General features: G+C 46.0%; 1 protein-coding gene and 1 long non-coding RNA gene across 5 annotated transcripts in view; one reads left to right on the top strand and one right to left on the bottom strand.

Annotated features, from left to right (window-relative positions):
* POU2AF1 (POU class 2 homeobox associating factor 1) overlaps positions 1-19,162 on the bottom strand; it is a 46,511-nt gene extending 27,349 nt beyond the window's left edge. Inside the window, exons 1-4 of one of the 3 annotated variants that reach the window (XM_080567748.1) lie at positions 19,025-19,162; positions 17,387-17,476; positions 15,611-15,799; positions 8,258-8,529 (exon numbers count right to left, since the gene is read on the bottom strand). In XM_080567748.1, the coding sequence (XP_080423874.1) occupies positions 8,258-8,273 (16 nt within the window). In that variant the 5' untranslated portion in view covers positions 8,274-8,529; positions 15,611-15,799; positions 17,387-17,476; positions 19,025-19,162. The remainder of the gene's footprint in view (positions 1-8,257; positions 8,530-15,610; positions 15,800-17,386; positions 17,477-19,024) is intronic. The other 2 variants (XM_080567747.1, XM_080567749.1) reach the window with 2 other exon arrangements.
* LOC308182733 lies at positions 19,013-21,888 on the top strand. Of its 2 annotated transcripts, none has more exons than XR_013942058.1 (3): positions 19,013-19,149; positions 19,993-20,074; positions 21,750-21,888. It is a non-coding gene; the product is annotated as an uncharacterized lncRNA (long non-coding RNA). The 2 variants fall into 2 exon arrangements; XR_013942059.1 differs by having other exon boundaries at positions 19,014-19,149; positions 19,975-20,074.
* The last annotated feature ends 1,867 nt before the right edge of the window (positions 21,889-23,755 follow it).

Here is a 23,755-nt window from a genome sequence, read left to right as displayed (position 1 = left end):
TTCATTGCAATGCTTTTGTCAGGCCGCCTTACAAATCCACGGTGTGTGCACATGCCCAGGCTCCTTTCATCAGCGTTATCTCTCACTGTATTTGCTGAACATCGACAAAAGCCTAGCACAAACCCTGAAGACTTCTGAGTAATCCTTCAAAGTGGATGGATAACACAGCAGCTAATGAAAAGTTCCCAAACACGGCAGTCCCACAGCTCTATGTACCAAGTGACAACGGCAAAAGCCCTCGGCGATGGTTGGAGACAGACCCCTGAGCAACCCAGCCCCTCAATCCAGCCTCTGCAGAGAGAAGCCTGCAGGCTGCCGCTTTCAGTGGGCTCTGGCTGAAGATTTGATGACTGCAGTAGTGTTGTTATTAATGTCAATACACTTCTCTCTCCACATATTCTTACCAATTCGTTTGCACCTAGGAGAAAATGGAATTTTGTCCCGCTGAGTATGGGGCCAGCTTGTGCTGCACGCAGCAGGCACGGCCAACGGGGACCTTGCTGCTGGCCTTTTGGGGAGCAGCTCCAGCCCCAGCTCAGGGGCTGACAAGAGCTTCGGCAAGGTACTGTACAAGACTTGCCCAAGGGGAGCAAAAAGCTGAGCAGATTAGTGCTTTGGGCAGTAATTCTACAAACTCTGGCCTTCAGTCGTCTGTGCGTTGGAGAACATAACAGGGATGTGTCCATAGCATCGAGAGTACCTATGTTCAGACACAGTCTTTTGAAAGATGTCTTCTTCTAAATAACATCCAGGAAATGTTGGTCTGAGTAAAAGATCAGATAGAGAAAGCATGCAAAGACATTGCCAAACAATTAAACCAAGCACCTTCAAAACGCATCTTCCTCTACATTTGTATTTAACCATTGCCAAAATTGGAGGGAGGATAATGGCAAGCAGCTGTTGGAAGGCTACAAACATTGAAGCGTGACAAGTTTCAGATCACTAAACCTATTAGCACCGCTGGCCTTCACACCCTCATGAACTGCAGATCAGTTTAAACCTTTCAAACAAGTCGGAACCATTTCCCCTCAGGCCACTTTTCAGTTTGAAATACACTGCTAATCTTCCAGAGCTTGCATGACTGCCTGCCTGCCACAGCAAACGACGCACTTGCCACTGCCTCAGAAGATTTACTTTTTCTTTGCTCACACACTGGTGTGTGATAAGCTTATCAATTGATCAGAGTTACCAGTGCAAATAGTTTTCTCTTTTCCTCTTTCACCCCCAATATAATAAAATATTGAAAAGAAACACAATAGAAATCTTTTTTCTTATTTGCAGTAACATCAAAAAGCAAACAGTTACTCCTGGATAACAAGAAAAAATTAGATTTCAATTAAAAGACTAGTGATTTTCTGACTTCAATCTCGAAGAGCAAATTACATAAGGCAGCTGCTGACACTTTTATTGTACACTGTGAACTTTGGATAATAAAAAGAAAAAAAAGTGGCTTGGCTTTGGATACACTACTTGGATGCTTTGACTGCAATCAAAACCTTTTCAGAATAAGACACCAATGCTCATTTAGCAATATTTAAGTGAGGGACTAAAAGCTGCATTGTATTTGTCCACATTTCACATTTAATTTAGACAGAGAATCCTAAAAAATACTTTTTAAAAGTATTATAAAGCATTAATCTAATAATATTATTTTGAATCTGTTGCTTTGGAAATGGATCATGTGATCAGAGCCGACAGCAGAACTGAAACGGCTGCTTTTATGGTATTGATAATGTTCCAAAGTACATCATGGAGCACCGTGAAAAGTATTTTCCTTTGATAAAACGCAGCTCCTAGCAGCTAGCCAGGCAACCCCTCCTGCGTGTGTTATTTAACCAGCTCCCCTTGTACCGACATCCAGCCTACCTGACCGCGCACAGCAGCAGAGCAAGCAGAAGCAAGGAAACCTACGTGCAGTTCCTAGCTCTGCCAGGATCCCTGTGCAAGGCCGAGGACAGGGTCACTGAGAGGTAGATCCCCAAAGCTGGTCGGCTGCCCAAGGGGATGTGCTTTACACAAGTGGTAAAAACACTTTCCAGTGGTTCTAAAACTCCCGGTAAAGGAGGGTCTGTAATTCTTAGGCAGTCAGATTCCCCTAGAAAACTCAGCTTGTTACAAACCTATACAACCAGGAGAAAACCAGCCCTTATCCCTTTTGGTTTTCCTGGGCTCGCACAGCTCCTGTAGCAGCACCCTGCCAGGCCCCCCAGGGGTATTTTGGCACTGCTGGAGCCGTACGCCAGCTGCATCCAGAGCAGTGCACGGCCCGAAGGCTCCAGCTCCACGCACAACCCCCGTACCTCTTCATGCAAGGGAGAAAATGGTCTAATATTTGTTCAGGTCTCCGTGCTCCCTTGAGCACGGCCACCCAGCTGGGAGGCTTACAGAGCACTGGAGAACGAGGCTTCCCTGGCTATGGCCAGAGAAGACCACCCATCTTCATTCGCTCACTAATTAAATGGTTTCCTACAATATATTACTAAAAGTGAAAAAAATGGCGACCCTTCTTTGTCTTGGCTTGGTGGTAAGTCCAGGGTAGGGAACCAAAACACAGAAACCCCTTGGACTGCCCAAGATCCCAGATGGCAGCCAGACAAGGAGTCACTCAGATGAAAGGATCTTCACTTCACCTTCATCGCTAGCCCTCAGCATCCTCCGGGGCGTGTCCCTGTCCTAACCGATCAGATCAGTCAAGGGTGAAGTTCCCTGAAGTGACCCACCTGCAACCCATGCCTTTTCTTGCACCTTGAAAAGGAAACAAAACGCAGAGTTATTGCTACCAAGACCCATTTTAGGTGCTGTGTTGGTGCTAACAGATCTGGAAGGCTAGTACCAGGCGGTAATGACTAACAGAGCTCTCTGGCCAGCACTGAGAATGAATAACCTGCCACACTGTGCTCAGATACAGAACCATGCATGCATTGCCAAATAAATCACAAAACAACTCAAAAATAATATTTATCTGTATTGCATTCGGTTATTGCTTGCTTTATTATCTTGTCAATAGTTTTCCCCTCTGAAATGACACGTCTCAGGACCCCATGCTTGCACGTCATCATGCATTCGAAGGGCTGAACACACAGCACTTTGGGCATCTGACACATCCCAGATCTCCTTTGAAGTGTTACTGTTTTATTTTATTTTTCAGACAACCCTGACAAGGAGAACTGAACCAGAGTGGTTTTGTCACACTAAGGGTGGGTATTTCAAAAAAGATTTAGCTAAATGCAAAGCACTAAGCAAACATCTGATCGGAGAATCTGCTCTACACTAAACAGAAGGACTCGGAGCAAGAGCAGAAGAGACAAGTGATGGTTCATTGCTCAGCATAAGGAAATGAACTCGGGAGGGTTCTTAGCATAATTAAATCAATAGACTAAATATTTCACTTGCTGACCAACAACTCGGTACAGCATTTGGCTAGTTCCCTCTCTGCCCAGTTACACAGCACTGTAACTACCAAAGTTGGTGAAACAGATTCGTCTGGCAGCCGTGTATTTCAGCATTATGCCCGGTACCTTTATTTCCAGCTGTTTATCTGCAGCTGGAAGATTTCCAAGACTAAAATTAACCCTGGATCCTCGCAGATCCATAGGCCGTTGTCCCTGCCTGGGTCATTCTTGTAAGCAAAGCGTGCGTTTGCACAGCGTCCTCCTGAAGCAGCTCTCCTTCATCCCTCCAGAAGATCCAAGTCAGTGGAGCACCGTGCAGGACCTGCATTCTGCTCCAACATGAGGAAGATGTTGCAGATTGGCAAACAAGCTTAACTTTGTATTTTTTCCACCTGGATAATCTCTAAATCATGGGGGAGATCTGAAGACACTTGGGAACCAGTATGAAAGGGCGGTTAATAATCCCTACTGCTTCGATTCCCCTAAGTGAAATAAAGAGCTTCCAAGCGCCCAGTAGAGGTGGCTGCATTGGCCATGTAGTGGCAAGGCTACTAAAAATGATTGGTTTCAGAATAAGAGAACCCCTGCTACAAAGGGGAAGCTGAGATAGACAGAAAGTGTCTTAACCATAAGTCTCACCCGCACGTCCTAATTCCTCCCAGCCCATAATATTCTTTCCATTTTAGTAATGCAAGCTTTCCATTTAATTGCCTATGTGGTCATTCATAGAGCCTGACACCTGCTTTGTAAGGCATGGATGGACTCAGCTTTCATACTATCCATCTTTCCCATTGGGGCTTTACCAAAATTAAGCCTCACAAGATGCAACATATTGCAGTTTCACCTCTCAGTCTCATTTTCTGATACTTTCAGAAGGGGTGTATAGAGCCCCACATCTGTTGCGGGCAGAAAAAGGCTTCAAGGACTTAAAAACCATTTGGGAAGAGGTTCTCAAAGGTCCACATTGACATATCTCAGTTGCAGGGGAATCCAAGCAGCCAGTGGGACAGCTAAGTGGCTGAACATCTGCCTTATCTGCACAAGTCCCGCTGGAGCTCACGAAGAGCTGAGTGTCCAGAGCGTTTTGCCTTCACCAAAAACACCTCCAAAATGTGAAACACTTAGAGAATTTCAACCTGCTTGCCTACCCTCTCATAACAGAAATCATTTGCATGGAAAGCATGCTCGTTTTGTCTCCAAAACATAACACGAGGTAACTTTCTGCATAAAGACACACAAGGGAAGAGAAGCCCACGGCGCCGTGCGTTCGAAATTTCCCACCTCTGCGGGGCGGCGGAGCGGGCCGGCTTCCATTCAGCAGAATCCTGCCAAAAGCCGGGAAGCCCCTACCAGTCACTTCGCTCCTGCCGTGGGAGGGGATGCTTTCGGGCCGAGAGCCTCTCTGGGGTTTTGCTGAGCGGAAGCTCTGGGCCCCGCTCCTGCAGAGAAGTGCAGCGTGCCGTGACCCTGCGGGAAGGATTTCCAGCGCGCAGAAGCAGCCATGCGAGGCTCCCCGGAGGACGAGGGCCTCCGGCCACAGCAGCTGAGGGCAAGGCTGGCCAGCGGGCCTGCTGCCCCTGCAGGGCTTTCCACAGCAGGGTCCCCTCAGGAGGTGCCAGCGAGAAATGCCCTCCGAGGGGACACCTATTTAAATTAGCCTTCTTGTGTCACTCTGGTTTTCAGTTGGTTTGTGTTTCTGTTCTTTGGTTGGTTTGTTTTCGTCTAGTGGGGAAAAACATGGAAATGACTGCATTCTTCTGAAACCTGCTGTTGTGCCAAAGAACAGTTTTAATCCATACCAAGGCATCCTGACGGAAGAACTTCTATTTAGTCTCCTTTCATGCAGGTACAGATGGAGCAAAGATTTCGGCCCCTACATTTGCATTCAAGCTGGCACTGCCCGTGAGCTGAACTGCAATTACAGCTCTGCCTGGGTAACCAGCTCTGCACTGCTAAGGCAGGAGCATCCAGCAGGCCCTTTGCTCCCTCCAGCACCATAACAGTACACAACCTACATGGATCCCCGCGTTCCCTAGTCATCCTGTTGATTAAAATATGGTGTTTAAGCATGTAAAGCTGGACTTACTAATTGCTGTTTTTGAATCCAGCCTCCTCCGGAAACCAGGGACATACTCCAGGATTTGCAAAGAAGTCTTTGGAAATTAAATGCCCGACTCCAGTTGATTTTCACTGACACCTCTTTGTGCCTCCTTTTGTTTTTCTTTTGGCTCAATTCATCCAGCATCCTGCTGCCTCAGAACCCCAGCAGGATAAAGGTCTCTTTTACTTGTGCACCTGCGGGTCCTATACCTACGTCCTATACCCCTGTACTGTGGTTACTGCATAAAGCAGCACCTTAAAGCACAGGGAAGTCACTCAGCTGCCGGGTGAGCACTGTCGGATCCTGACATCCGTGCCTCCAAATGCATACCTAGGTGTCTGCCTGGGGCACATTTACCTGGCTCTTCAGCCACACGGTACCACAGGGCTGCAAACAGTTGCTCTTGCCAGGAACAGAGCCATCTGCTTCTATACTGAGTATGGGATGCTCCATCCAATACATGGGGAAAGCTTCTCCCACACCTCAGAAGCTACCCACGGACTTATTGCCCATCTATCTGTTGGTGCCCTTTTGCTAAAATACACGAATAACTCATTTTAAGTCTAATTATACTGAAACTCCCTCCATGGCAGAGGAAAGCTCTTCCTATTTCCTAGGTGGGGAGCAGAGCAGAGCAGGGCAGCACTTTTACGCTATGACATTAGCCCAGGGCTCATGCAAGCAGAGACCAAGCTCCCTGGGCACCCAGACTGCCTCTGCATCAGCTGATAGTCTAGGACAAGCCAACGGCTCGCATGTGGGCACTGGGACTTGGTCTGGTCCCAGGTGGTTTGAGCCAGGTGGCGCAGGAAACTTGAGGCCACAGCTGGTAGCGCTAAGAGAGACCATAGGACCAGAGAGACCACATGGAGACTCACAGAGCTACTGAGAAATCTGACTTCCACTGAAACCACTGAGACCTGGCACGTGAATACCTGCACGGGCCTGAGCAATCTGTCTGCAGTTGCACAGGGAGTCTCCAGTAGAGTGGGTAACTGAAGTCAAAGTAAGTCATTACTAATGGTACAAGAAAGAAGCAGGATGATAGTTTCATGCTAGAAAAGTAATCCCATCTTTAGGTTTAGCTAAAAAAAAAAACTAAAGGTCCATGAGATTGAGGAAGCCCAACCATGCCATGACACAGCAGACAAAGACAGCAAAGACCAACAGCGAGCAGAGTCACCTAGACAGCCACCTACAGAAATCTCCCCTCGGCTCCTTCTGTGTCGTAGTAAACACAGGGCCAGGCTGATCTAGCAAGCAGCCCAGGAGTCAGGGACAAGTCTGGCTGCTTCATCTGACTGACGTGAAAAGGGCTTCATCAGCAACAGACGCCAAATCAAGGCAGCTGCCATGTCTCATGCAGTCTGTCAAAACAGCAGAAAGCATTGCTGTAACAGCAGACTAGCCTTGAGAAGTTCAGAGGGCACGGAGGGACAGGCAGGTATGGGCAGCTGTTGTCTGGAAACTCTCACAGGGGAGGTGGCTGACTTCAAAATACGGGGATTTTATCTCCTCTGATGCAGGCTTGTAATTTCTGCTTACCTTTGAAAGCACTGCATGTATCAAAGAACCAATGCAAAGGAAAAATATCGTATCAGTTACCAATTTGGTTCTACCTAAGACATCACTTTGTTAGTATTGCTTTGTCATTGCAATAAAGAAAAAAAAAATAAAGACTTATACACCTCTCAGATAGAAGATAACATCTGTATCTAATCATCTTGCAGTATGTTCCACATCGTATACCTACCGATTCTGAAAACAGCCCGAGATAATAGGAAACAAGGTGTGTTGCCATAGCGCTCCTGCTTGCTGCTTAATACTCGTCAGACAAATTGAAACACGATTGAATAAGCAGTCAGAGCTTATTTCAGGATCTTAGACTGTACAATGTCATTTCACAAATATACATTTGAGCTTCCAGTTTTCAACTGAAAACAGTAACAGAAGTACATAGCAGAGAAAACGGGCTTTATAGTTAATAAGCTCAGAACGACACGCGTAGTAAACCCACCTCTGTGTAATTACAGGCTATTATATAAAGGAGAAGAATATTAATGTTAGTTCCATATTACGTAAGTCAATGGCAAATGTTTAAGAAATAAGCTTCTTCCATTCAGATATATTATATTATTCCAGGCTAACTGAGCAGCATGGTGAAGTGCAAAGGACGGCAGCAGGGCTGCAGAAAGGCACATCTACAGATCCATGCAGTGAGAGCAAGAGTTGCACAAACAGGGCAAACACCTACCTGTATCAGGATCGGTAAACTACTTGAGCAAAGGTGGGCCAAGAGGAGTAAAATGATCTTGAAAACAAGAAAACTGATTTCCTGTAAACTCATAACTGTATTGCCTTCAACTGCATCAGTCTTTAGCTTTATTATTAGTTGAAAAAAAAAAAAGTACATATCAAAAAAGACACAGAAATAAGATTTCTCACAGGTTTCACTTTTAAAAAGGAAAATTCTCTGGTATGTAACCACTATAACCTTTGATATAATACCTGCATCCTGTTATTGTTTTTATGAATCATAGTCTTCCACTTGATTCATAATGACGAATGCCAACAAAGCAGCGATGCTGCCCTGTCTTAATATCCCTGCTGGAAAATTAGCATCATGCCTTCTCATTTGCCTCTCTTGAGACATGCAGCTCTTCAAGAGTACTGTCTCCCGTGCTATGCTAATGCTCGCTTATCCACTACAATCTTCATCTTTTACCGCAGTTAGGAAAAACAAAGGCAATCAGAGCTCACTTACATTTTTGCCAGTGCATATTCTGTGGCGGGACGGAGTCTTTTTTCTCTTTGATGAAGACAGTTGGGCTTTCTAATGGCTAACGTGTGTTTGACTCCTTTACGGGGGATGTGATAACTGACTGTCAGGATGTTTCTTTCAGCTTTTTAAAAGCCCCGTGTTCCCGCTGAAGTCTGTGATGTCATCACATCCTCCAACCACAACCACTTCTATATTTTCCCTTGCTCTGTGTTGTTCTTCATGACGCTGAACAGTTCCTCCAAGACCAGGGCGCTCTGGAAGATATTATGCGTAAAACGGCACTTGGTATCACCAAAATTTATTTAAACAAACAATCAAGCCTGGAACCTGCCTCTCACGGGGTTTTTGCCGGAGATTTTTAAAAAAACAGGTCAAAGGGTTGCACAGCAGAAAAAGCACAAGGGGCTTTTAACAGGATCGTGACCGTCTGTGGCACCAAGAACGGCCTCGTCTCACGTCGGACTGCACTCTCTGCTTCAGATGGCATACCTACAGGCTCCAGACACCTCCGCGAGCCCAAACCTTTACGTACGCCAGGTCTGCATGGCCCTTTAAATGCTCAACACTTCTAAAATACAAAACTTGTGTGTTTGCCCCTGCCTTATGAGAATCTCAACTCCCTGGGGCCACTAAATTTGAACTTATGAGGAAACACCTGTAAACACTTCAAGCCTCATTAAACGAGGACGTCCTTCATTTAAAAAAGAAACCCCTTCTTTTTCTGTTTTGTTTTTATCAAAATACGACGCTTCCTACTAGGGAAAGCTGGCCCGTCCAAAGCAGCTCGTGGAGCTAAAGGGAGGCCGAGACACTTGGCATAGGAGCTCGAGTAAGTTCTTAACGTTAATCATAACAGGATCATTATACCTGACCTATTCACACCACTCCACGTGCACAACCTCTTAAACCTCTTACCATTGTTTCCTCTAAAATTCAGACCGTCGCAGTGACTATTCACAAGCAACAGTGACTCTCAGAAAAATATTTGTTGGGGGCTGCGCAGTGGGTTTAGGATTCTAACGATCCTAACTCCCAGCTGGTTTTTAATCACTGAATTGCTGCGGCCCTGAAGTTTGCTCTCTCAAATTTCTCTTCCTATAAATTTGCCCAGGGTCTGGGCAGTCCTTTTGGCCAAGAGTCTGTCAAAAGGGTGCCAAACACCCCTCAGGAGCGGGTCCATACTGCGAACCATTCTGCAACACAACATTGGCGTTGAATTTAATGAAAGAAAGCAAAACCAAACAAAACCAAACCCAGAAAAGCAGACTGATGAAACAAAGATGAAAACTTTATTATTATATTCCCTTTGGTTCAAAGATTTGCCCCCAAACCACAAAGACCCAACCTCCAAAACAAGCAGAGTGAAAAGAAATGAGGCGTACGCAGCTCCCCATCGCTGCCCTCTGCGTTCCCAGGCGCGAGGGCATTGTTCTGCCGCGCTTTGCATATCTGCATTAATGCTCACTACCAGCCACACATTGTAATATCCTCTCTGCTGTTAAAGTGCTTAGTAATAGCAGGCAGCCTGTTAGCTAACACTGCACAGATGGACAGGTGAGTGTAAATCACAGCCCAGTGTAGCCGGGTGAATTGAGGAAGAATATTGAAACTGGCTTTGGTGGCATTTCACTTACACCAAGGCAGGAAGAATTTGTGGACTCTCGTCTCTCTGATACAAACACAGTATCATATTTCTCCTTAAAATAATGACATAACAGAACTTCATTAAAAAATAAAAATAATAAAAATAAAAATAAAAATAAAAATAAAAATAAAAATAAAAATAAAAATAAAAATAAAAATAAAAGCTGCAGCCTCTTAAACTTGTAAAATTACAGGTAAATGTTTCTAACAAGGGGAAATGCTTTCCTGACAAATGATGTTCTGCAAAAACCAGGGCTCAATCATATATTCAGATTCATTTAAGGCTTATGGCACAAGGCAATATCAGGAAGCACGGGGAGAAGCTACAGGACTTTGGCTCGAGTCAGTGCAAGAGACAACGTGAGAGCATCCAGAACGGTGCTCTGCTGCAGTTTGCTGCTGGAAATGTCTATTTCTGACATCACAGAGCTACTGGGAAGCAGCATGGTGAACCAAGGCCTTCAGCAGGTCTCTGCCAGGAACAAGATCTCTATTTTTAAGTGTGAGAACACACCCTGTGTACATCTGTGCTCTCCAGAGCAGCACAAGCACAGTCTGAGACTTGTACGCAGCAGGCTGTGTGTATATGTGAAGGCAGACTGCACGACATCAAAGTAAATATACAGTCTCGTACTAACTTAGAGACCCATCAGCTCACATTTAACTGTACTTTAGTCATATTTAGAAAAGCTGGGGGTAACGTTGACTTACTCAGGATCAAGCTCTTTCTGAGTTTATATCAATACTTTAAAAATATGAAAGCAGGCAGATATAGTAATAAATATCTAAAATGAGGAAGTTGCAAAAAGGGGCATGTTTTCCACAGATAAAGCAAGCAGCACTATTTTGGTGGCAGATAACCATCCTTTTCCATATTTTACCCACAGTTACTCGAAAAACTTTCAATGTATTAACAAAGAATCACACTCTCCAAAACAACTTTACAGGTATACAAGGTAAGATATAAAGGAGCGTGTGTATATGGTGAGCCAACACCATACCAGGAAAAGACAAACTCTGTCAAATATGGCCCTCTTCTCATTTTATGTCTTTCACAGAGAAACAATTTGGCTAAGCACCATTTTACTAACAAAGTCCAAAGGAAGAAACACAAGTAGAGCAAAAGATGAAAAAGATTGCTCAGCAAGTATCGCCTTTGCCTCTTCCTCGGCCAACTGTTCGCAAACCATGATTCAAGTCTATAACCACGGCGCGAGCTCAGCTACTACTAGATGATCAAACAGCACCGACAGCAGGAAGGCTGCTTGTGGACAGCTGCTCCTTTAAGAAACGCTCAGAAAATGAGCTGCAGCCTGTCTCAAGATGCAAATCCAGCTGCCTCCCAGTCATTCCTTGACCAGTTCACCACGAGACCAAAGCAACAAGCTCTACGTCAGGCTACGGCTCAGAGGCAGTGAAACCTTGGTTCGGCACGGAGCATCTCTGCGCTAAGTCGGGGTGCAATTGTCATGTTCCTGGTGGCCACGCTTCGAGTCCACAGACCAAAAGGTTCAAAGGCAAATTTTGTCTGACCGCCACACACAGCTGCTCCAAGGATAACTGACAAAAGCTGCAAAGCCCTATGACAGAGCACCCACGCACTGCACGCAGCGTAGAGCCGGAGCTGCAAGCAGATCCCAGCGGATCCCTGCAACCAAACTCAGCAAGGATGGAAGGAGCACAAAGCAAGGACGACACAGACTGTGTGTGCCTTGTCCCCAGTTCCAGGCAAGATGACATGAGGTGAAGAGGAGTGCCCAGCACTGATCTTCCCTCCGTTAGGACTCGGGGAGCTTGCACCCCACCAGGCAGCACCGTCTGGAAAAGCAGCGCCATGGCCACAGTGCCCAGTGCTCCTGGGCAGTGGGAATAAAACCAAGCACGGCACCTACTCTGTCTGCAGGGCTGGCTGCAACACGGCCCTGCAACAATTTTCAGTATACAAACGATATAAAATCGGAAGGGTATGCTGCGTTTGACAGTCTGAACCTGAGCTTTACCTTAGAGATTATGAATTAGGCACTTCCTCCCCTCATCTCCTTATTATTGTCTTATTCCCAGGACAGGAGTTGAGATCATAGGTAATTTTCTTCCAAAACTGGATTACTGGATTACTGCTGGTGACAGATACCTTTTTTTTTTTTTAATTAAAAAAAAGAAAGTGTCAATATTAGCACTTTAATCCTACCATACAATGCAAGAAGTATGAATAAGCAGTAGTCTGACATTTCAGAAAGCTTTGTGGTCTGCAAATACAAACATTTGTCTTTGAGGATACAATAGCTAAATTAATATGAGGATCTCTACCTCAGAGGTCTGAATGAGCTTAAAATACAACCACGTTTAGAAAAGGTTCTTTCTCATACTTCTTCCCTACGCAGCCAAGAGAGGGAACAGAGGAAATGAGAAGTTGAGCCTCATTTGAGGCAGTAGCAACTGGCATCTGTCTGAGCCAGAACAGACTTCTCAGCCTACAGATTCTATGTCCCACATCTTTATTTTGTTGCATGACACTATATGTGAACACACAGCAAAATAATCCAGGATCAAAGCCCACAGAGCATGAGGCTGGGATTTGTTCCAGCAAGCTTATGTAAGTCGTGTCCTTCAGCGTAGGAGCACCCCTACCTCTGTTGAGCTCCCTGGGCAGAACCAAAAGCACGGGCGCCTCCAGAGACACTTTGTGGAGACACTTGGGACATTTTTGGAGACCGCAGAGCAGGACTAGTACAACGAGCACCCTGATTCTGGTAGTTTGATTAGGCTTCAGAGGAGTGGGATGTTTAACCTCGCAGCTGAAGCCCTTCCCCGCAGCCCAAGGCTCCGCTGGACGCGGAGCGATGCCGTTGCTGCACCAACAGCAAGGAGCTGACTGCCTTGAGAAGTATGAGAGATGCCAGAGCTGTGGTGAACAAGGGCAGAGGACACAGGCAGCCAGCTGCACAGCGTGTCACTTGTGTGTCACTCACTTACTGATGGCTCTGCAACCTTTTGAGTTGGCCCTGCCCAAGAAAGAGGAAGAACGGGGACAAATTTTCACTTTACTCCAAAACTCCCCCCTGTGATTACACCAAGGACTTCTGGAGTTTCTGGTTTGGTTTGGTTTCCACAAAGCATTTATACCACAGAAGAAAATCCTTCCTAACCAGGAACTTTCACCCTTCCCAATTGCCCCGGCCTCACAACCACAAAATAAACGCCTCGCTCTTGCACAAACACACCCAAAGAATCCCCCCAGGGGATATGAACGTCTCAGGGTGTCCCCAGGTAAGCGACTTTTCATGCTGTACCTGCCGTACATTTACCAGAGAACACTGGCAAATCCTCACACACTGCTAAAGCACGTTTGAAGCAAAACGTTACTTCGGTCGACAAGAAAAAAAATAAGTCAAAAAAGAAAAATAAAAGGTTTCCCATTTTCAGCAGAAGCTGGTGCGAAGGTTACCAGGACATCATGAGTCACAGCAGGAGGGAGATGATAAACAACCCGATCAGATAGGTTTACAAGGCAGGGCCAGAGAGACTTGATGAGTGCTGTAATAAATCTTATAAAGACGCTCAGGATAATGCCAGAATTTACTACATGCCCCACTGTGGAAAGGTCTAAAAGGAACGAAGACAAGTTTCCGATTCCACACACACTCAGGAAGTGTCTGATGCAGGTAGAGAAGATGGCATCTCCTGCTGGCAAAGCCTGTTCCATCAGCTTCGGAGGTCACAGACTTGGAGAAACACAGAGACACACTCATTTTGATGAAAGGTTTCTGCAATAGCCATATACATGTTTTACCTTGGAGTTCTGCCCCTCTAAAGGCAGGTACACTGCAAGGCTGGGCCAGGAACGGAGCTGAAGGAAGAGGAACACACACCTCACCGTGCTACGTCTCATTTCAGGATTTCCTTCTCTACCTATACGGCTCTAGTAATGCCAAGACCCCAATGAAAACAGCTTGCTGCAAAGTCAAGAGACAGTAGACAGCTGCTATCTCCATAAATATACCTTCTAAACAAGGCAGAGAGGAGAAAGGAAAAACTGACCTTCTTCTTGAAGGGGGAAACTGAGGCAGCTAAGAGGAGGTTCAGTGCTTTGCTCAGGGTCACATAAGAAGTCTATAACAGTCTAATAACAGGACTAGGAACGGGGCACAGATTTTGGGATAACTTTATGCACAAGACCACTCAGTCATTATGTGCTTCCTTAAGACAACGTCACCTTTTTTTATAATACTACACACATTAAAACAACTATAGCACAATACACTCCAGGTTAAGCAGGGTTCGGTAATATTTTTATTTTTAATGTGAGCCTCACACCTCCCACTTCGCCCTCAGAAGCAAGTTCTGATTCATACCTCAGTTTTGATAAGGAACAAATGAGGCAGCCTTCATACATGTTCAGTGATTAAGTTCTTGGGCAGTGTAAATCACCGTCACCCTCATGACCTCTCAGACGCTGAGGATCTGAACCTGGGACATTCCACATCCACTCCCTGGTTACTACACACAGTTTTTTTTCACTAGGAAATGCCCCGTGCTGCTCAGGCCTAACATCAGGCACAAAGGAGAGCATGAAAGCCTTCAGAACTGCATGCAGGCACCTAAGGGAACCCCTTTCCCAGTAGCCTCAAGAAAGTTCTGAGTTCTAGGGTAGAAAGAAAGTATATATATATATAAAAAGTGAGCCAACTGAGACCACTCTGCACTTGGAGGCAGAGGTGAGTTCCCCATGAACAAGCACTTGCATTTGCTGACACACATGAAGTCCTAGAACAGACCTTTTTAGGATTTCTTTGTACTTTATACCCTTTAGAGATCATCTGGCCTGCTCCTGAGCTCCAAGATGTGATCTGTTTCCTCTCCAAAGTTTTCCTGACTGCTGATACTTGTCTAACAGACTCCTTGAAGCTGAATATTCGAGCTGTTTGCAGCAGGTACACACAGACTGTTACAGCCCTCCTGTCCTTGCCTCTCCCTTCCTGCTGCTCACACACGCCACGTTCAGCACCAGCTGCTCGCAGCCTACCCGTTCTCCTCAAACACTCAGGGGTTGGTCTGTGAACGAGCAGCAGTCACGTTTAGTTCAGAAGTTTCCAGCGCTGAGTCAGGCAGGGGGAACAACAGCACGTAACACACACCGTGACCGTACTGTGGCTGCAGGCACGATGCGAACCAACCTTATCCAAGATAGCAACATGACCAAGAACAGTGGCAGTGCTAAAAACATGGGCTTCTGTGCTTGCTGGGACCACCACGGTGCAGCTGATGTGCACTGAAATGCCCGTCCCTGCAGCTGCTCTCTGCAGTTAGGTGCTGGAGGAGTTTGTGTACGCCCATGCATCTTGCAAGCTTGCCTCTGCCTGCGGTGCTGACAGATGATCTCAGGTGAGCTAGGGTTGGCAGCAGTTGCACAGCCTTTCCCCTTTCGCATGTCGCAGTGGCTGATAAGGCAGGTGGTGTTAAGGGCATCCTTGTAACTCCCCCACCTACAGCTACACCACCTTGGTGACTCGCTGGCTTCCAGGGTTGGCGCGCACCGACACGGTGGAAAACCACCCGTCCCATCTATCTGTTGAGAAATTACCCACAGAACCACCCCCAAAATAAACCTGAAAATTGGCAGAAATCACAAGAAGATCTCAAATGATTCACGAAGAGAAAATACAATCAAGAATGCCATGGAATGTTACTCACATAGATGGCATGACTAGCTCTGGAAGCTGGCAAGGTGAGGCAGCAAGAAAGCTGGGGCTTTCAGCAGTTACGAAAGCAATGCAGCTTGTCCCATGTTCCCACTGGAGTCTCAGTGCAGTCTTAGGCAGTGGTCCAGCACAAAAGCCAGTAACATGCTGCAGTAAAGACTTTGGTCCCTCTTTACTGAGTCTGTTGAAGAAAAAATATTTTGTTAAGGAGCTCTCACCAGCACATTTTTAAATAGCCTCTCTTTCACCCCACAGAAGCAAAACTAAAGGTCCACGGATGAACACGAAAACAGTGATACTTCTTATGACCTATATTCACCATTTGTAAAAGTTGTTTTCATTCAAAATCCGTGTAAGTGTTGATGTGAATTTCAGATGAAACCCACTTTCTGAGAGTCTCTCATTTGACTGGATGCAAACGAAAGCAAGTCCTAGAAAGGCACCTTGCTCATTGCTCACAGACGTGCTCAGCTCTCACCATGGAAGGAACCCTTCCCAAACAGAATTATTAATGGCTAAAAAAGCCACATTCAGCCAAAACATGGGCCTGAACTCAGCAGAGCAAGCCAGGGACTTCGAAACTTCCTTTCACATTCAGATTTTGGCCCAGGCTTGCCAAAACCTAAGTGACCAGCATTTCTTCAGGTTAAGGGCTTTGAATGGGTGCGAGACATTCTTATCTCAGCAGATCAGATCTGCCAGGAACCGCACCAGCAGGCTGGTTCACTGTGAACATGAACCCAGGCACTGTTACCAAGGCAAAGGCTCGAGCCCAAATTGTGTCACAAGGAAAGTCGAATCACCTGGTCCCCTCTGAAAATCACTCACACCGAGAGCTCTGAGCACCCATGTGGCCCCAGAGTTTCACAGAGAAACAGGACTCAGCAGCTTTGGCAGCATCCTCACCCCGAAACCCGCAACGTACAGCTGCAGAGGAGTGGGTAGAGAGTTACAGAGAACAATAGGACTGAAGCAGGCTGTGAATCTACAGAAAAGTTCCTACTGCTTCATTCAGCATTTACTTTTCCGCGGTCTCCTTCAAACATTTGGGAAACCCCCTCCGAGGCGCAGCTGCTTCTGAAATCTCAGGATGTTTGCCTGGGACGTGAGCAGCATGGGAGGCTGGACAGTTTTCTGTGCCACCTCCATTACCACCTGCAGACCTCACCTCATCTCTTCATTAATTCCCTGCCCAGTCTGAGAGAAAGGAACCCAGCAGGAAGCCTAGGGAAAAATAATTAGGAAAGGGTTGGGGCAATTCCCTATCAACAACGTCCCGCAGGATTGTCTCTTTGGCTCACTTCCAGATCACACTTTTGAATACAGTTTTCCTCCCATCTTATTTGGATTCTTGCTTTTCTATTTCCCTTGGCAGCTTCTGTCAGTACTTAATTAGACCTTTAATACTTTCACCCTGACACTTTTGCTTTAGTCCTTTGCCCCACTGGAAAAATTCCTCCTCTTCACTGCTGGTCACTGATTTTGTATAAGGCCATTCAAACCCTGCTCAGTTTAATGACTTTAACTGAAAGTAGCATTTATCTGTCTCTTTTCATCATCAACAGCAGGGATGGAGCAGTGTGACCTACCTCCAGAGCTGCCAATGGGACCCTGGGATAGTGGAAACACAAAAAAAGAAAGCTTTGAACCCAGTTCAGAAAAGGGCACCTGTTGCATCTTCATTTGGCCCCCCTGTTTAAGAGGGGGCACAAGATGTTCAAACTGATTTTATATCTAAAGAAAAAGGAAGTAAAACCCACCCCTTTACCTTATCAGCTCTGGTTCCTGGCCAGACCACACTCAGAAAACCTGACTTTTAGTTTGCAGAGTTGCACCACGGGGCCTGCAAGGAGAACTTCTGCCAATTTGACAACTGATTAGAGAGAACGGGAAAACAAAAAACAACCAAAACAAACAACCAACAACCAGACTAAAATGCAGAAATAAAAGCTTGGTAAGTGGAAGCATGACTGTCCCCATAAAAGAAATGTGTAGAGCTGAAAGCGCTGCACTGGAAGGGCAATTATGAATGTTGACTGTGGTCTGCAGAAACAGAAGAAATTGGGATTTCTGGTCAGTGCCAAGGGAAAAACAACCAGCATCTATTATAAAGTGAGAAGAAACTCTAGGATTGATTGTTGGGATTCTTTCTGTGTCCTCGTGCAGAATTGCCCACAGGAACTGACCCTGGGTTCTCTGCAACCAAGAGCTCAAAGCCTCTGCTATAGGCAGGCTACCCTAGAACTGCCTCTGTGGGGTTTCCTCACCTTCACGGGAAACACGGGGCTCCCAATCACTCTGAGAAAAGGATCCTGGCATGACTTTTTCTCAAGTCTACCGTTGTTTCACTGATATTTTATTTCCCAAGTGGCAACAAGATTAAAGACTGGTTTAAAAACATCATACCTCGAACTAGAGAAATTCTGAAGACTGAAACACTCCTAGGAGAAGGCACATTTATCTGGCAGCTGAGAGTTATTAATTACATGCTCCAGGAATCTGGATCTGTGTGTCACTAAACAGGCAAATCACAATGGAAGGCTCAAAAAGGAGTGTAATTATAAGATCCAAAGGCTCATACTCTCTCTCTCTCCCCCCCCCCCCATTCTCCTTGCAACACTTAATACTACGCTCGCTGTTCTCCACATATATACCCTTTCATTTTTAGTGTTATTATGACAGTACAAAATTAAAAAAGCAAAACGTTGGCATTAAGAAGGGCTATGTCAGAAAGCGTGAGCGACGATTTTCTCTGCCGTCATGCAGTTAGTGAGATAAGGGCTTCGTGTCCTGAAACAAAGCTGCCTTTTTCTGGTTAAAAAAAGCCAACAATCACTTTGGGAAGAACGCTGCGGTTGCAGCTCTCTTTCAGGACTCAGTAAGACACAGATGTCACCTGCTGCCTCTGCAACTCGGTGGAAAGATTTCCACTTTCAGAGAGATGCCCAAATGTACGCTAGCCTTTAGATCCAGAGGCATCTACCAAACATTTCTCGTTTGCTGAAGGGAAACAATCCCTGTGATGCTCCGAGCAACCCTCCCCTGAATGCAAACCGCTGGGTTTGGGTCCAGCCCCACTCCCCTGGCTCCAGCAGGAGCTGCGTCTGCCGCTTTCTGGCAGTGGCCCTTGCCTGAAACCGTCATCAACAGCATCGGAGGGGGCAGTGGAGCACAAGCAGAAGCTGGGATTTAGGTAAGAGCAGAACCCGGCTCGTGCAGCCGGCGGTTAGGCCCCGTCCCCCCGGCGGTGCTGCCCGGTGCCATTCGCTGGGTGAAGCTGCCACCTGCCGGGCAGCCCCGCTCCTCCTCTCGGCTCGGAGGGGGCCGGCAGGGCAAGGAGGAGATTTGTGAACGCAGGCACCAGATCTCGCAGCTCAGCCTCGACAGCGTGCTCCCCAGCACTCACCGCAGCCAGGACTCAAGTTCACAGCCCAGAGGGAAGAGAGCACCTTGCCTGACGGCCTGCCCCAGCTGCGGCTCCTCCGGTCTGCCGGTGCCAGCTGGTATCAGGAAAAGCGTCCCCAAAGGCAGGTAAGAAAGTCAGAAAGGTTGTCTGGAAACAGAGCAGAGGAACTGAGGTTACCAGCAATTACATGCCCCAGGACAGCATTATAGGTGTTGCTGTTCAGGAAAGGACGATGAAAACAGCACGGCTGCTGTGACCGTCAGCACTGTACATCTCATGACGGATTGGATTAGGGAAAGAGAAGAAAAAAGGAAAAAAAAACGTGTTCATAACAGTTCTCGGGGAAAATGCAATGCTTCCAGCTCGATGTTTGAGGCATGGCTTCCCGCAAGGCCCTCACCAGATTTTATAGCACAGAAACTGTAGGATGTGAAAAGGCCACACCGCCCTGCAAGCCTCTCTCGTGCCCAGCTGCTTTCACGAATTACTGTGAACGCTGAGTGCGTGCGACAGGCCAGCTTCTTGCTGTCCTGCAGGGGGGAAGGGGCTCAAAAGCGACAAAGCCACGCCAGGCGTACGGTTTGGGCAGCCGCGCACCTCCGGCACGGCTGGCGGCTCGCAGCTCACGTAGCCCGAGAGCCAACGACAGCCCCAGGGCCAGCCAGCAGCTGAGAACAACGGCCGCTCTGTCCGGGGCACGGCAAGAAAAGGGCTTCTCACAAGGGAATGAGCTGGGAACGCGCTGGAGACACCGCATGTGAGGCAAGGAAGCAAATCCACCCTTGGCAAATGAGAATTTCTGAATCATTTCAGAACCCCTCAGGCACAGGAGATTTTCCATTAGTCTCACAGGCCGCTGCCAACGCTTGGGTAAGGGAAACAATACGGCCCACTGCTGCGGCTCCCGCGCTGAAATCCAGGAACAAGCTCAGATTCTAATTCAGAGATAGCCTCTTTTGTCTCCCCAGATCCTGTACTGTACGTGTGGTAGGATCTGAAGCCACCATTTCCAAGACGAAGCAATGCGGCAGCAGGCTTAGCCAAACACGGGTATGGCAGCGGCAGCATTCTCGGGCAGACTTCTTTGATGTTCTGCTCTGATTTTTGTTGAGAGCAGTCAGCTCAACAGCTGTGTCTCCGGGCAGATTTATGGCACGCTGCTATGAAACAGAAAAACTATTTGCAGCCCTGAATTTTCTGGTATCCATCTCTGTCTATAAACCTTTTATTTAACCCTGATAGAAATGTAGATTTAAAATAGAGCAGATGTTCAGAAATTTCATCAGCATAAGTCATGTAAGCAACATACCAGCAGCACTCAAAAAACGCATCTAAGAAGAAATGCTCGAGCCATACATTTTCATTTAAAACCCAGCACTGACTGCCATCTAATCATCTCTGCTACATATTTTTGAGTAATCCCTCGCCGATAGCAGAGCAGAATGATAGGCCATTTTCTTTTACTCCAGCTGTACAAAATGCATTTAATTAATATTCTCAGTTTCCTGGAAATTCAGGGACTTTCCTTCTGTAGGGCTCAGTTGTGAAAACTGCCCGCTTTTTTCCAACTCTCACTGCATGGCCTTTTATTATATTAAATGCAGGTGCCAAACCAGCAATTATTGCGCTTGAGGATTCTTGTGTAAATACCAATAGCGGCACCGAAGTTTCCACTGTAGCCTCTCCTTCATTTCTCTTTCACTTACCTGTCCGCAGTTTTGCACTCACTATCTTTGCACTTTATTTTTAACACAATTTCACCTCTATGTATGCTTTGAACCAGGCAAAAACTAACTCTGAATGTTTGCCATGCGAGGAACTCAGTCCTGAGGAATCCTCATCCATAACGGGAGGCTCCGTTGTCAACGTTTATTCATCTCATACTCTCTTCTCTAACACCGGTCCCACAACCTGTTGCTGTATGACCCAACAGCTTTGCAGTAAGACACTGGTTACTACAATTCCACCTAGCTTTTATAGCTTACTGCCACAGAGGAACTTTCAATGCCTGTTAGGAGATTCAACTGAAGGCCAACAAAGTCTGATGAACTTCACTGGTTACACTCTGTGTGAGATCTAGAAACCTCAGGTGTTTTGACTACCGCAGTTACACTCTTACGTGTATTTTTTAGAGTAAATAATACAAGACTGCAACAAGCCAAATTCAAATTACTTCAATTTTTCCAACTAGAAAATCTCACTTACAGAAGAAAAATACCACTTGCAGGATTTTCCTGCTTCTGTCTGTACCCTGTAATGACTTCACAGGGGTATCAGCACAGCAAGAACACAAGAAGAAATAACAATGCACGCAATCACAAATGGAAATAACTTCTGTATTCGGTAAAGCTCTTGCTTTTTTCTTTGCAAGTTCATGAACTGGGTCACTGCAAAGTTCCAACACCTGATACAAACATCAGACAGCAACAAACATGCAGAGTCTGTCTTCTTACTGCTCTGGACTATGGTAGGACCTGTCTACTTCTGCACCAGGCCCACCTGTAACCATTCGGAAGACCTAAACCCAGACATCAGGTTCACCAAACTTTAAGAGAGTCCATCGAGTTTCCTTTTCAGACTAGACCAGGCCAGGTGATTTCCAAAGAAATATTTTCAAGTTGCTTTTATGTTTACAGAAGGGCTGGATTTTCATACTGGGCAGAGCTCAGCACAGTTTGGATTAGACATTAAACTACTATATTAATTTATTTCCTTACAATTGCAGGTAACGATGGCACAAAGCCTGGGTGTCTCGGAGTTAAAGTGCATCACACAGAAGTGTGCCAAACAGAGGCACACCACGGCCAGGCGAATAAATTCACAACTTTCAGGCAGAAGTTGCCAATGCTGACCTGAAAACTAAATCCAGAACTTTGCCGACCTGAAGACTATGGGAAACGCTCGGCTATAGATCACGTTTTCTACGCCTGGCTTCCTCTGCACTCTTGGCCAAAACCTCGATCTTGGCTCTGCTGCCCATCCACAGGACTCCAGCAGCTTCTCCTCTCACGCCCTGCGTGCAGACACGCTCCCCTGCCGCCCCGTGCAAACCTACAGGTACGAAGGCAGATGCTTGGCTCTCCTTCCAAATTTTGCACATTTATCATAGTCAAATATCCTGCCAAGGAAAAGGGGAAAAAAATATAATCACTGCAATCTGCAAGACAAAAATGTGAACTTTGTGCATTTTACCAAGAATGAATTTTCTCTGCGGCCAGCAGCAGGAATCAACCTTTTGAAGTCACAGCGTCGGTGCAGGACACAAACACGCATTATGCTGGAGGTGCTTTGGGTTCTCCTGTATTTGCCTAATGTTTTCTGTTGTATCTGATAACATCAGAGAAAAACGAAACAAATCAGATCATACTGTTCCAATTATGAGTTGCTGCAGTGAAGTTAACTTGGACTTTCCCAGCTAAACATCTCAATATTGTGAAAATATTTTGACTCAATTGTTCTCATTTGTTTCTCCCAACTTAACATCTAAAAGAAACATCTGAAACAAAAGAACACACACTCAGATAAAACTAACTGAGAGGCTCAATACTTTTATAGAAGGAAAAACATTGTTTTCAGTTTCACTTGCAAACTTTGTCAATCCTCAGTGTAAGAAAAGGCTTTTAGTTTTGACTAACAGCCTTAACAAATGGGACATTTCGGCCCTGGAAGTGAGGCACAAAGACCCAAAGCACAAGAGCAAATCCTGCTCTGTTATTAAATCACCAGATATTCAGAAATTAAATGAACTTTTTGACTGGCCGTAACAAAAAGCAATGACAGCAACAACAAAAACACACCGCACCCAACAAATGCAGGCAGAATTCCCAGGTGCAGGGTATCACCTTCTGGGGTCAGGAAGGAAGGGCCCCTTTCAGTTCCCACCCTTAGCAAAAGTCACTTCTGAAAATGGTTTAACTTGCCTTTTTTCAAGTTTCTATTGTCTGGTTTAACATCATCAGAAAGGCCCCAGTACATCTGGGACAGGCATTCTGCCTTTTGGGAAAATCAGTCCTTTTCAGATATTACAAAGCAGGCACCCTGGAAATCATTTAACTCATGTGACAATCGTATGCAATAAAATAGGTGTTGCCTAAACTTTTTTAAAACTAGCTTAGTAATCTGTGCTCTTGTGTCACATGTGGTCCTTGTCCAAGGAAATCTCAGTCACCACAATAAGGTTTTGTTGCGATACCACATGTTTTAACCCTTGCAATTCTTCACAAGCTTGAAAAGTCACTACTGCTGCCTTCCTCCCTAAATGATTATGGGAAACGAACGATCAAAAGATGAAAGTACCAATTGCTTTATTGCATTAGCACTAATTTTGAGCTTTATTTTGAGCACGCAGTGCTTGCTGGGATGAAAGCCTACCCCAGCCCGTAGTGTTAAGCGTGTGCTTAACTTGAAGTCCTGCTCTCCATAAACTTATTCTGGTCTCCATCTTCTGCAACAAACAGCAATTTTTGGTTTGTATCTTGCCCTTCCTACTTTGGGAGAAGACTTAAACAAGAACATTTCAAGAAAATAAGCTTTCCGAGAAGAAAAAGTACCCAGCGTGGCTGGACCCTAGGAAATCTACCTGTCCAGGAGGGTTCGGGTTAGTTTCATTCTCCCTGACTCAGACAGAAGCCCCACTGCACCAGCTGTTGCCTCTTCCTTCCTACACAAAATTTATCCCAGGCATCAGCAACTAAATAAGGGGAGACTTTTTGTGTCTCATGTAGGTTCTGC

The sequence above is a fragment of the Anser brachyrhynchus genome, assembly GCF_964034855.1.
Source record: "Anser brachyrhynchus genome assembly, chromosome: 25".
Classification (NCBI taxonomy): Eukaryota; Metazoa; Chordata; class Aves; order Anseriformes; family Anatidae; genus Anser; species Anser brachyrhynchus.
Note: the sequence above shows the minus strand (reverse complement) of the source record. Positions and strands in the feature narration are given on the sequence as shown.